The sequence below is a fragment of the Saccopteryx leptura genome, chromosome 13, assembly GCF_036850995.1.
Source record: "Saccopteryx leptura isolate mSacLep1 chromosome 13, mSacLep1_pri_phased_curated, whole genome shotgun sequence".
Taxonomy (NCBI): Eukaryota; Metazoa; Chordata; class Mammalia; order Chiroptera; family Emballonuridae; genus Saccopteryx; species Saccopteryx leptura.
The window spans coordinates 48,453,730-48,468,459 of NC_089515.1; the positions used below are offsets into that span (position 1 = coordinate 48,453,730).

A 14,730-nucleotide genomic window follows, 5' to 3' on the forward strand; every position below is an offset into this window, starting at 1 on the left:
GGAGGCCTAAACTCCTTCATCTCCACCCTCCCCCTCCTCAGTGGTCCCAGCACTCAGGGATAGAAAAAGCAGGTTTCAACCCCTGCCACTTGCTAGCTGTGAGCTCTAAAATGTCGCTGTTGCTCTTTTGTATGAGTAAAATGGGGGTAATAAGACCAGCGCTCCCTATGGGGAGGCTCCTATGAGACACAGGACCTCAAAGCACTCCATCAGTAATCACATGCTGTATGGATAACAGTTACTGCTTTTCTGTCACTCCCTCTGTCTGCGTAGGAGAGAAGCCAGCACACGTCCCTGCTAGTTGTGTGTACACTTCACCACCCTGGACCCCTGATTTAGACGGAGGTAAAGGAGGAGTGAGAGGGAAGGAGATGGGACAGGTTAAAACCCTTCCTTCTGACTGTCATGAGGCTGACAGCTAATTTCCTTCTGGCCAGCTTTGATTATTCTCAAGGCTTCAGGCACAGGGCCATTTTCATGGCTGCTTATTGTTAATTATAGGAGGAATCTACAACCCTAACACGAAATCCTTTCCCTGGTAGCAAAAGTGTTTGATTTTTTTTTTTTTTTTTTTAAAAGGTTTTAATCTAAAATAGATGGTCAAAACTTCCCATCTCCCTTTTGGATGGTAGATGGGGCAATGAGGTATAGGGCAGAGAGCTGAACTTCAGAGTCAAGTCCTGTCCCTTTTGAGCTGTGTGACCTTAGGTTAGTCACTACACATCTCTGAGCCACCACTTATAATATAAGAACAATATGCATCTCGCCATCCTGCATGGCCAGACCCCTGGAAGATAAATATGTGTGTGTGTGTGTGGGGGGTCATTGAGAAACATGGCTGTGGTACCAAACATCTAGGTTTCAAACGCTGGCTCTGCCATTTAGTGGTTATGTGACATTGGTAAGGTTAGTTAACCTTTCTGGACCTCAGTTTTATCTGTGAAAACAGGGCTAATAATAGGAACTAGTTTAGAGGATGGCTGGGAGGATAAAACTGTTAAGTGCCGGTGCAGGCTTAGAACAAATGGTGCCCAGCCAGAGTAAGCAGACTGTAAACATTAGCTCTTGCTATTACAAAGTAAGGATGTAAATAAGACTTGAAGACTCTAATGCGGTAGGAGTGCCATTGCAATAGCAGCAGGATCGCTGTTCAGAAACGAGTAAAGCATCTCAGCTCTGCTTCGCAGCACACAGTGTGGGAGCGGGGAAGGGGCTCGCTCAGCCCGGGCTTCACAGGACGCAGCCAGGAAGCCGTCCCAAAACGTCTGCATGATGGAGGAGGCCAAGGATGAAGGCAGGATTTTGCATAAAAAGTTGACTACAGAGAGGGACCAGGAGGGGGGGAGCAAGGGAGGCGCCGTAGGGAGGTGACAGACAGGGGTAATAGTGTAGCCATGGTGACAGGAACAGTGTGTGTGTGTGTGGGGGGGGGGGTTGGGAGCGGGGGCAGATAGGAGGCAGCCCAGACAGGGGAGGAGAGCATCTGAACGGGACACCAGGCCTAGGTGAGATCATGTCTAGAACCACAGAACGACCGAGCAGTTTATATTTAAATGGTCCGGCAAGCCACCCCATCATTACTCTACGCATTCTCCTTCAAGTTCTCAGGGAGTAAGTGAAAATTATGGGAATGGTGAAGTCTATTCAGTTTCGAATTTAGGCCTGCATTGATATAAGAGAGTGGATCATTTTCCTTGACACGATTATTGAGGAAAGGCTTTTCAAATGATCTGCCCCCACCCCCCGTGTCCCCCTAACTCCCACCCCTACAATGGCCCAGGTGGAAGTTGCTCAGTGCTTCCTGGTACTTCTTGTCTTTTCCAGCTTCCTCTGAGCTTCCAAAGGCTGTCTGAGGACTAGCGGATTCTAATGGTGGTGCCTTGTAGCACAAACTCCGGGTAATGATTTGTAAAGAGCGGCTGCCACAGGCCCAGACATTAAGGCCAAGACCAAGAAAAGTGGCCCCAGCCACAAAACTAGGGAGGGGTGGGGACCAAAGCAGGCCTGTGGCTAATCGCTTCCTGCTAGCCCAGGCTGCATCATGCCAAGGAAAGGCTCCAGGCAGAGGGAGGGCTGGACAAGGCCCTCTGCTGGGTCGTGGCGACCGTGCAGCAGCCTAGACGCTGGCTGGCGGCGACTTCGAGTCGGTGCGGCTCCGAAGGGTGAATGGAACTTCTCTCTTGTGCTTCCGTTCCTTTCTCTCCTTTCGGTCTGGGGACATTTAGGCACACTCGGTGGCCCAGGAGAGCAGAAGCCGGCAGGCTGCGGAAGCTTTAAGCAGCTCTGACCTCTGGCACCTCCCCAAGCCCCAGAGCGCAACATCTGCCCCCAGAAATCGCCGGGTGGAGGTGAAGAGAGACCGCAACTCCTTTCTGAGAACTCATTCTCTACTCTCTTCCTAGAAACAGTCCCTCCCCTCCGGTCTAGCGCCCCGATGCCGGAGCTCTAGGTCCCCGCCCTGCGGGGGCGCCTCCGCACCCCATCTCTGCGCCGCCCGTTCCTCCTGCAGTACCACCCAGCGTCCGCGGGGGCGCCCGGAGCCCCGCAGCGCCATCTAGGGGTCGGGCACCGCCTCCCTCCCTCTCACCCTCCCTCCCTCGCTCCCTTCCTCCCGAGCAGCCCGGTCCCCTGCGCCTCGCTTACTCCGCAAGGACTCCCCCTCTCCCAGGTCCCTCGGGCAGCCAGACCCTCTCAGTCTCGGCCGCGGGTCCGCCTTCCGCGTCCCACACCGGTTCCCCTTTTGCGCCTCCCGGGGGCGCCGGGGTAGCGGGGGCGGGCACAGGCGAGCGCCGCTCGGCCCCCCGGCTAGAGGCAGGGGAGGCGAGGGCCGGCGCGGCCGGAGTGATAGGGGAAGCCGGCGATGGCAGCGGCCGGTGTCCGCGGGCGGCGAGGCGGCGGCAGCGGCGGCGGGCGGCGCGAGGAGCCCCTGTGATTGGCACAGCCCAAGCCGGAGGAGGAGGCGAGGGGAGGGCGGAGGAGGAGGAGGCGGCAGGGGGCGAGCGCGGCGGCGGCGGCGGCGAGGAGCTGTGCTTCCACCTCTCCAGCTCCGGCAGGACGGGGGCGGCCGCCGCGGGCCCGGGGTGGGGACAGCACGCAGCTTCGCGGCGCGCAACCCCGCCCGGCAGCGGCCCGGACTCCCGGGGCGAGCGGGAAAGCGGCGGCGGCGGCGGGAGAAGGATGCAGGGGAAGAAGCCGGGCGGCTCGTCGGGCGGCGGCCGGAGCGGCGAGCTGCAGGGGGACGAGGCTCAGAGGAACAAGAAGAAGAAAAAGAAGGTGTCCTGCTTCTCCAACATCAAGATCTTCCTGGTGTCCGAGTGCGCCTTGATGCTGGCGCAGGGCACGGTGGGCGCCTACCTGGTGAGTCCCCGTGCCAACTCCGCCGCGGGGCCCCTTCCCCAGCGCTGCGCCCGGGCGGCCGGCTGGCACGAGGAGGGGATGGGCGGGCGTGACCTCCGCCGGGCGTGGAGGTTGGCGAGTGGTGCAGAGGCGGCTGCCGGGGGAGCCGCCGGCCGGGGCTGCCGAGCGAGCCAGGGGCGGGCGGGACCGCGGATGCCGGCAGCTGCTCGTGCGGCCGGCGGGGGCTGGGGGGACCCGAGGAGGGGAGGCTGCAGTCAGGTGGGCGTGAAAGCATTTCTGTCCCCCTGGAAAGTGCAGCCAGAGGGCGAGTTCAGGAGCCCCCTTGGAGCGGAAGGCATCGCGGATTTCAGGTGATCTGCACATGGGAAGAAAAGCCAGTTAGCATCCTGCGTCCTCTACTTTCCGTTCTATCCGCCTCGAGAACAAATCCATTATGCATCATTTTCTCCGGGCGCTTTCTCCATCCGCCAATTATGGGGGAGATTTAACAGCTTAGAGTAAAATGCGCCCGAGTGTGGCCTGATCCGAACCAGGGTTACGTGGGGACTATTCCCCCTCCGTATCCTAAGAGCCATCTCTCAGCGTCTGGAATAAAGTTACCATACCTGGAGAGCAGCTGCGAGTTTGTGTAGTCCTGCTGTCCACTCTTAGACCTAAATTCCCCACCGTTGTCTCTCACCCACAAGGGGGTTACCTCATTTTCCCGCAATATATGTTTATTTCATTTGCCTTCTGAAAGGGGATATTAATGCTCAAACGGCTCAGGGGTGCATAATAGAGCAGAAGAAACAGCTTGTAATGACTCAGCACTGTCAAATACCCACTTTGCCGCTTTCTCCACCGCGCAGGTGGTCCCAACTTGAGTTCCAGAGAGTGCCTGTCCAGACCTAAGTATAGCCCTGCCTAAAAGTGAGGAAAAATTTCAGAGTGTATAGTGTTAAATCATTACTTGATTATTGACCTGAAACTGGAATCAGATGTCACAGACTGAGTGTTAGTGAGCAAGTTTAATGGAGAGAGAATTGGACAAGATTTTGCCTGTTGGATAGTCACAGAGAGAACCGCGCTCTTCCCGATGGTACCCCTTATCCTTCTTTCCTGGCCTTGGGTTACAGTTAATGAGCCGAGTCAGTGATGCTGAGTACCTTGTACCATTCATAATCCGTCTCCTAGGACTCGGGCTTGCTGTCAGAAGGATGTAGGAGCAGGCTTGGTCTGTGGCGTGGGGTCAAGTCAGTTATACAGCTATGATAGAAGATTGTGCAAACTCGGCTCTGTTCCTGGGGTGACAGAGTTGCAGTTCTGAAAATGAAATGTATTTCCTTTGCTCCTTGTGAGATGAAAGGCATTTAAATCCCCGTCTCTGTGCATCCAATGACTTGTATGCTGCAGATGAACCCTGTGGCCAAAAGCACATTTTGTTCTCTGCTTAGATTATTGTTTTATAAGATGCACTTTTTTTGTAGTTACTATACATGATGTGGCCTTTTGAGTTTTGGGGGTTAGGGGAAAACTGTGTCTTGAGAGTCAGTTTATTAGACCTTCCTTGGAGAGAATTTGTTAAACTATTAAACTAGGTACATGTATTACTAAGATGCAAATACACACTAATAAATATAGGTTGGTCTTGACGAGTAGCATATACAAAGTGTACAAGTCCTAACCAGGAATATGGGTCTGTGTTTAAAAGAGGGCAATGAGTGTATTGGCAGCTACCTCCAGTTTAACAGTTTGCCTCAAACCACTTTTGTTCAATAGAGTGGGACATCCACGTGTGGCACACACCAACAGAACTTTTCACACCATGAATGATCAAGGCATGAGCTTATTTTTAGCGTACACTGATCTAAGGACTATAGAGAGAAAGGAAGCTGGTCTTCAGTCAGATGAGTGGCCCCGAGGTCCTTAAGAAAGCGAAGAAGCAGAGGGCTGGTGGAGTAGTGCATGTCCACAGCCAGGAGGGAGGAAGTTGACTTGAATCCTGCAATAAGCAAAGTGACAGCCAGAGGAACTCCTGACACTCCCAGCCGGGGTCGGTGGAAAGCCTGGTTGAAGGGGTAGGGTAACAGGAATCAACAGGTGACCGGCAGAGAGCAGATGGAGGCCCGGGAGAGCAGGGGCCTAGGAAATTGAATTCATTTCGATTACTAGGAGTGGAGGCAGAAGGTGCTCAGGGCTCTGCCTTGCCTGGCTGCCCTTGGCGCTCCGCTGGCGTCTGAACCTCATGAAAATAAATAGTTTGCTCGCCAGGGTTGACTGAATCGGCTTGCTATGGGTTTTGCTCTTCTGGGTCACTTGGGAGTTTTCGTCTGTTATTTGGCAGGTGGAATGAAAAGTTTGTTATTCCTCTAGCTACGTGAGAGACTTTGTTACAGATAATTTGAGCATGCAACCGTTTCAGGATGCGTGCAGGAAGACAAATGTCTCCCTTTTACTTCATCTCGGGCTTTCTTAGGAACCCTGAAAACCAGGGGTCCCCAAACTTTTTACACAGGGGGCCAGTTCACTGTCCCTCAGACCGTTGGAGGGCCGGACTATAAAAAAACTATGAACAAATCCCTATGCACACTGCACATATCTTATTTTAAAGTAAAAAAACCAAAATGGGAACAAATACAATATTTAAAATAAAGAACAAGTAAATTTAAATCAACAAACTGACCAGTATTTCAATGGGAACTATGGGCCTGCTTTTGGCTAATGAGATGGTTAATGTGCTCCTCTCACTGACCACCAATGAAAGAGGTACCCCTTCCGGAAGTGTGGCGGGGGCCGGATAAATGGCCTCAGGGGGCCGCATGCGGCCCGCGGGCCGTAGTTTGGGGACCCCTGCTGAAAACCCATGTGTGTTGGTGATCACACACGTGAGGTCCATGTGCTAAGGCGTGTGTTCTGAAGGATCCCAAATTCTATGCCCATGGCGTTATTTCCTACTTGATTCCAAATGTCCATGCCTTTTATTTTGTCTTCCCAAGTGCCATTTTTTTTACATTTGGGGACTTCATTTTTCCATTCTTTCTCTGTCAAGACATATTACCAGTATCTTGAATGACATGGGTGCAGTCTCCCCAGTTGCCCAACTGAAACAAGAAGTTGCATGTGATTTGAGAAGCAACTTGGAAGAGCAGGACGCGGTGTGTGTGTGCAATTTCCTTTGGAGAGCCTGCCCAGCGTGGGGAGCTTCTATATATGAGAAAGCCACCAGCTGTCAAACTAGCCAGCCAGGGGACCAGCAACTTTTTGTCTGGATTTTGGGGGTGTCCCAGGGGAGTGTAGAACACTGACACTGAGCCTGAATCCCAGAGGTAGCGATAATAGAGAAAAGCTATCGCAGGTGCTACCCGGGCCAGCTGTGGATTCTGAGATCAGTTACTGTTTGAGGTATTTTATTAGAAATCATGCTTCAGACCCACCAGCAGTCCCAGGGATGTTCCCTCCTCATCAATTAAACTGCCTGACGGTCTATAGCAGGTGTCGGGAAACTTTTTGGCTGAGAGAGCCATGAACGCCACATATTTTAAAATGTAATTCCGTGAGAGCCATACAACCACCCATGTACGTTAGGCACTATCCAATAAAAATTTGGTGTTGTCCCGGAGGACAGCTGTGATTGGCTCCAGCCACCCGCAACCATGAACATGAGCGGTAGGAAATGAATGGATTGTAATACATGAGAATGTTTTATATTTTTAACGTTATTATTTTTCTTATTAAAGATTTGTCTGCAAGCCAGACGCAGCCATCAAAAGAGCCACATCTGGCTTGCGAGCTATAGGTTCCTAACCCCTGGTCTATAGACTATTTTCTCAGGTAAGAAGAGAGACCCGTTCCATTTGATCATCACTACCGTGTGCAGAGTGGAGAACACATTTTAGTTTTCCTTCACTTGGGTCTTTGCTTCGGGTGGCTCCAGTCTGAACTGACCTCCTTGCCAGGTTGTAACATCTTCCTAAGTCTTGGGCTGTTTGGAGAAGGCGCGGGCCTGTGGGACAGGCATGGAGAGAAAGTCATGTCGGCGTGCACTTTTCCATGTCTTGTGGAGACCCACCGAGATGTTGCAGGCCAGTCTAGGAGGGTAGCTCTGCGCGGAGAGGTTCGTGTGTGTGTGTGTGTGTGTGTGTTATATATATATATATCAAGTTACCGAGGCCCGGTGCTGATAAGGATGTGTGCAGGAAATTAGAGCCTCCGCCACCTCTGGGCAGTTGTCACTGACACTCACATACAAATGCATTTGAATTTCCTCAGGATAAAAACTTGAAAAGGCCAGTGTGGTCTCTGCTTGGGGCACACAGGTGGTCCCTGTGGCCATGGGCCCCGGCATTTCCCCATGTAGAGTCATGCAAAAACTAAGTCTGAGGTGGTGGTGACCAAGTAGAGCGCTGAATGACTGAGGATGTTTAACAGGGTTCCAGCTCACTGCGTTCAAGTCGCTTATTTTTATTTCCTTTAGGCCCGAGAGCGCCCAGTGGGCTGATGATTAATGGTTGAGGTGGAACTGCTCTAGTTTTCATTGTTTGTTTTTTTTTCCTAAAGAAGCATCATTTTGAAAGTGGTTTGTTTTTTTTTTCATATTTAACGCAGAAGCAGACAGCTGAGAGACATTTTTGAAGTCCTTGTCAAATTAGTATGATGACTAAGGCAACTCTATTTTACTTAATCAAATTACTTTACACACTTACGGTTTACTCAAAGTGACAAATTCCCTGTCATTTGCATAATTACTATATAGCCCCAGGTAGTAAGAAATAAAATTACCCTGATTTTTTTTTTCTTTCTTTCTTTCAGCTTGGTTGAAAATGGTTAGCTAATCATGATTTCGGGGAGCATATTATTCCTGAAAATTCCTTTACACCAGCTTGGTGTACACACCTTCGATCTGGGAGAGGGGATTTCTCTTGTGTGTTTATTATTTTATTATTATTATTATTATTATTTTTCCCCTGAAGCTAGAAACGGGGAGAGACAGTCAGACAGACTCCCGCATGCGCCCAACCGGGGGATCCACCGGCATGCCCACCAGGGGCGACGCTCTGCCCACCAGGGGGCGATGCTCTGCCCCTCCGGGGTGTCGCTCTGCGGTGACCAGAGCCATTCTAGCGCCTGGGACAGAGGCCAAGGAGCCATCCCCAGCACCCGGGCCAGCTTTTGCTCCAATGGAGCCTCGGCTGCGGGAGGGGAAGAGAGAGACAGAGAGGAAGGAGAGGGGGAGGGCTGGAGAAGCAGATGGGCGCCTCTCCTGTGTGCCCTGGCCAGGAATCGAACCCGGGACTTCCGCACGCCAGGCTGACGCTCTACCACTGAGCCAACCGGCCAGGGCTCTTGTGTGTTTAATTGAAAGGGATTGAATTCGTTGCAAAGTGAGCGAGATTGCTTTGTTGAATTTTGTCACCCTGTCCCTTTTCGGTTTGAGATACCTTATGAAGAGGATGCCCCAGAGGCCTCGCGCTGTGGCAGTGCCTTGCTGATCAGCTGCTCAGGGTGTAAGGGGCTGTCCTTGCTGCTGCTGGAACAGCCTCGGCCCGGGTCAGGCTGGTAGGTCCCTCCTGTGCAGAGGCCGCTTGAGGCCGAGGGTCTCTGTGAATTTCTCCTGCTCGTCCTCGAGCGAGCTTTGAGGTGCTGCCTCGTTCCGAGACGGGGCTCACTGAGCAGCCTGGCCCTGGGACGAGGGCCATGTCACCAGCAATGGTGAGGGGACAGCTGAATTTCACTGAGACGCACGCAGCTCTTGAATCAAGACAAGATCCAGAATTCCCCTGATGACAGAGGCTGGTTACAGAGATAGAGCCCAGGTCTGTCGGCATTGGTTTCGGGGCCTGTGCCAGGCCTTCTGCGGAGGTGATGGGAGGGGCAGGGACCCTTGCTGGGCTGACCTTGGTCCTTGGATTCCAGGGGGCTCCCAGAGGTGTCACGCAAGGCGGGTGAGTTCTGCTAGGGGCCAGGCAGGCAGGTATGCAGAAGGTGCTCACCCCGTGCTGTGGTGGAAGCAATCTGTCTACATTTCTACAGTACCTTCCTCCCAACTTCCTGAACACAGTAACTTGTAACTTGCATGGGTTTAACTGCATTAAATAACCGCATTCCTCCAAAGTAAAGGACTTACCACCACTTCTGCTAACTTGTCTTTTGTATGTGTCATCTAGTATATTCTCTACATTATTGCATGCGTGATATGTTTATGTACACGCCCAGTACCGGGTCACATACACCAAACACTGAACGCTGTACTTTGTTGACGACATTAAGGGACATGTCAGTGGTAATTTTGATAGCATGGCTTACACAGGGATATAGAATTCCCCTGATGACAAGTCAGCTATATTTCATCCACCCTCAGAAACGTCTTTGGCAATCTGTAGGCTGGAAAGAAAGCATCCTTGCTTTTTTACTGGAGTTTTGCTTTCTGTTTCTGTATCTATATCCACAAAATAGACAGTAAACAAGGAAAAAAGTGGGATCGACGACCTGGGTTCATAGGACAAGTGAACTGACGTGGTTTGAGACTCTTGTATTTTATGGCGTCTAAGTGCTTACGGGTCGATGTGACGAGTAGTATTGCTGAATGGCGAGAACTGCAAGTTAGATGGTTCAAGCTCGCGGGCGGAGAACAGCAAGACCCACCATTCATTCCTGTGTCCTCCGCTTGCCGGCTCTGTGCCCTCAGTCTGGGTACTCAGTCTCTCTGTGCCTTGGTTTTTCCTGTGGGAGCTGGGGTTGTCATCGTACCTACCCTCATAGCGTTGCTGTGAGTCAGGCCAGTACACATAGAGCACTTTGAACACTAACTGGCACATTAGCTGTTATTATTAATAATGGCATGGTTATGCATACGTACTATCAACATAGTAAGTTTGTGGTCCCAACAAATGAGGAGTAAAATGACGTCAATCAAGCTTCGACTTTGGTGTAGTGAACCGTATGCTCAGATCATTTTCTACTCTGCATGAACGTTTTGTCTAGGAGCTAAAATGTTTCAAAGTAAGACATAAGTACCAGTGGCTAGTTCTGTGTATTCCCCGTATTATAAATACCGCAATCCGTTTTCTCTTAAAGATGCTGTAAAAATTACTAGTCGTGTGGGAGAGGAACCCACCATAGTCATAGTTATCTTGACCACTTATAGTCAATGGGTACTTGGAAGTGAGTGGAGCAGGGACAGTACAGGGGTGGCTGGGAGGGACAGGGGCCCTGATGCCTGCCGGGGAGCCCTCGTCCCTGCTGCTCTCTCTGGTCTGGGCCCACAGGGTGGAGAAGACCGGGACAGTGTTGTGGCGGGAGGCAGTTGAGCTGTGAAAAGACTTGGAGTCAAAACACCTGGATTTGTCCCAGCTCCTGAAGACTTGACTTACCCATGCCTCACTATCTTCATCTGAAAATGGGAGCTAACGAGAGCCTATCTTATAGATAGTTGAGAGATTTAAATAAATGGACACATGACCCTGGCCAGTTTGCTCAGCAGTAGGGCATTGGCTACGGTGTGTGGATGTCCCTGGTTTGATTCCGGGTCGGGACACATAGGAGAAGCGACCATCAGTTTCTCCACCCCCTCCCCTACCTTCTCTTTCTCTCACTCTCTCCCACTCCCACAGTTATGGCTGCATTGGATCGAGTGCATCACCCCAGGCTCATCCATGGAGCCTCTTCCTCAGGCGCTGAGAATAGCTCAGTTGTGAGCATGACCCTAGATGAGATTGCAGGGTGGATCCCGGCCAGAGCACACGCGGCAGTCTGTCTCTCTACCTGCCCTCCTCTCACGTGGAAAAGAAAAATAAGTAAATAAATGGGCACATGATAGAGTGCTTCTCATAGGGTGCAGTCTTCAGTAATTGTCTTAATGATGACATATTATTGACCTCGGCACAATGGAAGCCGCTTGCAGGGACATGAGGATTTGGGATGTTGTTGACGCCTCGGTAATGTTTCCTAGATTAGAGATCTGGGCCTTTGTAGCTTGCTCTGTTTTCCTGGATGAAAAGTGGCCACTTCAAGACAGCCTGGGGTGTCGGGAGGAGGGGACCAAGTGACATATGTTGTGGACATATGCTGCCCTCCAGGCAGCCTTGTTTAAGACTTGCGACCTGGGAGCTCAGCCCTGGCAGCCGGGAAGGGCCCAGGTCTCTGGCCGTCCGCGCACCCGGGGCCTTCATCAGCGAAAAGACCTGGGCCTTCATCAGCGTCCTCCCGCCGTATTCAGCAGGGCTCCGCGGGCACAGACATAGGCACTCCCTCAATCTGGGTCCTTTCTGGCTTCTGAAAGTCGAGCAGCCCTGGGTGCAGTCTGCCTTCCCTCCCTGCAGATGTGTCCATCTCGGCTTCTGGCTGCGGTGACTGTTTGGGGGGCGGGCGCCCCCCGTGCTCCGTGCCAGCACCACCCCACTCCCCTTCCTGTGGCTGTACTTCTCTCTGCGGGCTGCTCACACCTGCCCTTGGGAAGAAGAGAGGGAGGGAACCGCGCTCTTCTCGGTGAGCCGAGCTGGCTTCACTGAGGAAGGAAGCCAGAGCGTTCTAAGGCGCTGGGCCTCCTGCGGCTGCAGCTGTGCAGGTGCGGCTTGGGGGCAGCTTCATTCTGGGCGCGAGGGGAAACAACATCTACAGAAAGGAAACCTTCTGCCAGATGCGGGCAGAGTCCCCACAGTGGGCTCTTCCCTACCTCTTCGTTTCAGTTCTCCTTTGTGGCTTTGAGACGAGCCCTTGTAAAAAGGGAAGCCCTTTCAGATGGCCGGTTGAGTAGCTCACTCCTTTAGAAATGGTGGTACCCACCCCAGCTGCCGCTGTTTTTTGTTTTTTTTTTTTAATTTTTCCACTGACTTGGGAGAGAGAGGAGGCACCAACTTGTTCTTCCACTTAGTTGTTCTATTTAGTTGTTCACTCTTTGATTGCTTCTTGTATGAGCCCTGGCCAAGGATCGAACTTACAATCTCAGTGTGCCAGGATGACGCTCTAGCCACTGAGCAACCCAGCCAGGGTGCAGGGAGTGGTTATTTCACTATCTAAGAGATAATAGTTGGTCATTAGACTGTTCCAGAACTTGAGACAAAAGTCTCACGTATGACTTCACCCTCAATAAGAACATTTGAAAGTAAGAGGCAACGTAGGTTGCTACAAGCCCTACTTTTTGGCGGAGATTGGGGGTGGGTGGGGGAGGGGTGTGGAGCCCACTCTTTTTCCCTTTGCTTTCATGATTTCCTTCACAGGTTCCTCGGCTGTAGCTTTATCTTCGGGGTTGTCATATCCCAAGTGGCATTTCAACTTACCTGGTAACAGAATCAAAGAGAGTACCGATAGTAACAAGGGTGTCTTATTTCCTTAGTGTTGGTTTTTGCTAGAATTCTTGCCATGAGCGCTCTGAGGACCCAGAAGCGGGCTGTGTCCGCAGACCCATCCAGGCAGGCAGTGGCCCCCGGCTGCCCTGCTCGGGTACGGCAGAAGGTCTGGGCCACTGTGTCATCGCACGAGTCCACTTGGGGGCCTCGGGTATGCCCTCTGGTCTGTCTGCGTACCTGTCTGTCCATCCACATGTGAGATGCTGTGATATGTGGTGGCGGATTCTAATTTATCTGACCAAATTGCGCTTTGGGGTGGGTCCCTGGGAATGAACCTGGCTGTCCACGTTAGCCTGACACCTTTCCTCGGTGGGTCTAGAGCCTGCGGTGGCTCTCACTTCAAAGCCACCTGAGCCACCGTTATGTGGAGTTAGCAGAACTAATAAGGAGCTGAGCATGTTTTCAACCTAATCCTGGGGACTGGAATAGAAAGTGGGCTGTGTGCTCCCTAAATCACTCCTGCAACTACGGGGACTCGTGGAAAGAAGAAATGTTTGCTTTTACTTTCATTTCTGCACTTACAGGATCCGTGTAGAAGGCAGTGTCCCAATGGTGTTGTTCGGTTAGAGTCTGTTGCTATCCTTTCTTGGGAATGGCTATTCCATTGTCTTTCCCTCTTCGCCCCTTCGGAAGAGGCACGTGTGAAACGGGCCTGCTCGTTCCCTAATTGTTAGATTTGCTCCCCGTTCTGACGCCGCTGCTCTCCTATCTCCAGTTGATTAGAATGAGAAATGACCACCTTGCACACAAGCAAAGTTGGAATTGGAAAGCTGCCCACTTCACCGGTTATATAAGCCCCAAAGTACTGTACCTGAAATCTTGTTTACCCTGCTCAGAATTCCTCTAATGAAGATAAACATTTCCAAGCAGCACGGGCCTGTATGTTTTTATTATGTAAGATTCCGTTGTGACGCAACCCGTCAAATAAAGAATGGCGTTGATCAGTTGATCTTGGTTACCAGCACTGATTAAAGTGGATCCATGGAGCCACCTAGAGCAGGGGTCCCCAAACTACGGCCCGCGGGCCGCATGTGGCCCCGAGGCCATTTATCCAGCCCCCGCCACACTTCCGGAAGGGGCACCTCTTTCATTGGTGGTCAGTGAGAGGAGCACATTGACCATCTCATTAGCCAAAAGCAGGCCCATAGTTCCCATTGAAATACTGGTCAGTTTGTTGATTTAAATTTACTTGTTCTTTATTTTAAATATTGTATTTGTTCCCGTTTTGTTTTTTTACTTTAAAATAAGATATGTGCAGTGTGCATAGGGATTTGCCCATAGTTTTTTTATAGTCCGGCCCTCCAACGGTCTGAGGGACAGTGAACTGGTCCCCTGTGTAAAAAGTTTGGGGACCCCTGCCCTAGAGCACCCCTCTAGACCTCGGCACCAGCCCCTCTTCTCTGCCAGGGTGCAGAGGCCGCCCTGGGTCTGGGGTCACTGTAGCTCTCAAGGGCACGGGGGTGTTGGCAGAGGTCGGCTGGAGGGCTTGCCCGCGAGACTCAGGGGGACGCCCAGGGGTGCAGATGCTGTCCGTCAGGACGGGCTTCCTCTGTCGGCCCTGTCATCCTCTGAGCGCTGCTGGGATGGCACTTCGAATGCACTCTGTCTTATTTTTGTGTGACTTGCACGTGTTTCCGTGCGGTGCGTCCCGCCTCCCTCTTCTCAAAGCCACACATGCGTCGGGCGCACCGCGCAGCACTCTGCATGGCCCGTGTCAGGTTCGTGGCCTCCTGAGCTGTGGAGGGGGCTCAGTTAGTGGCCGGGCGAGCGTGTGGGGCGGAAAAGACCTAAAAGGAACTACAGTTGAAGTGGATGTAGAGAGCTTCCGACAGGCCTCTCCTGTCTGTATGTGAGAAACCGAGGCCCAGACTCTGCGAGGAATCAGCAGCGTGCTGTGCTGCCGCCCCAGTGCGGGCAAGTACGACGTGGGTTGTGAGGCTCACCTGCCGGCCCAAAGGGAGGACACTGATGAGAAACAGAAAAGCAGAAACGAGCACCTTTCCTTTCCCCTTGCTCGTCCCTGGAGACGCGTATAAATAGAGCAGAACGT

General features: G+C 52.1%; 1 protein-coding gene across 2 annotated transcripts in view; it reads left to right on the forward strand.

Annotated features, from left to right (window-relative positions):
* Positions 1-2,590: 2,590 nt before the first annotated feature.
* The window catches only part of SLCO3A1 (solute carrier organic anion transporter family member 3A1), a 309,333-nt gene continuing 297,193 nt past the window's right edge, over positions 2,591-14,730 (forward strand). The window contains exon 1 of one of the 2 annotated variants that reach the window (XM_066354829.1): positions 2,591-3,357. In XM_066354829.1, coding sequence (XP_066210926.1) covers positions 3,178-3,357 — 180 coding nt within the window. In that variant the 5' untranslated portion in view covers positions 2,591-3,177. The remainder of the gene's footprint in view (positions 3,358-14,730) is intronic. The other variant, XM_066354830.1, reaches the window with a different exon arrangement.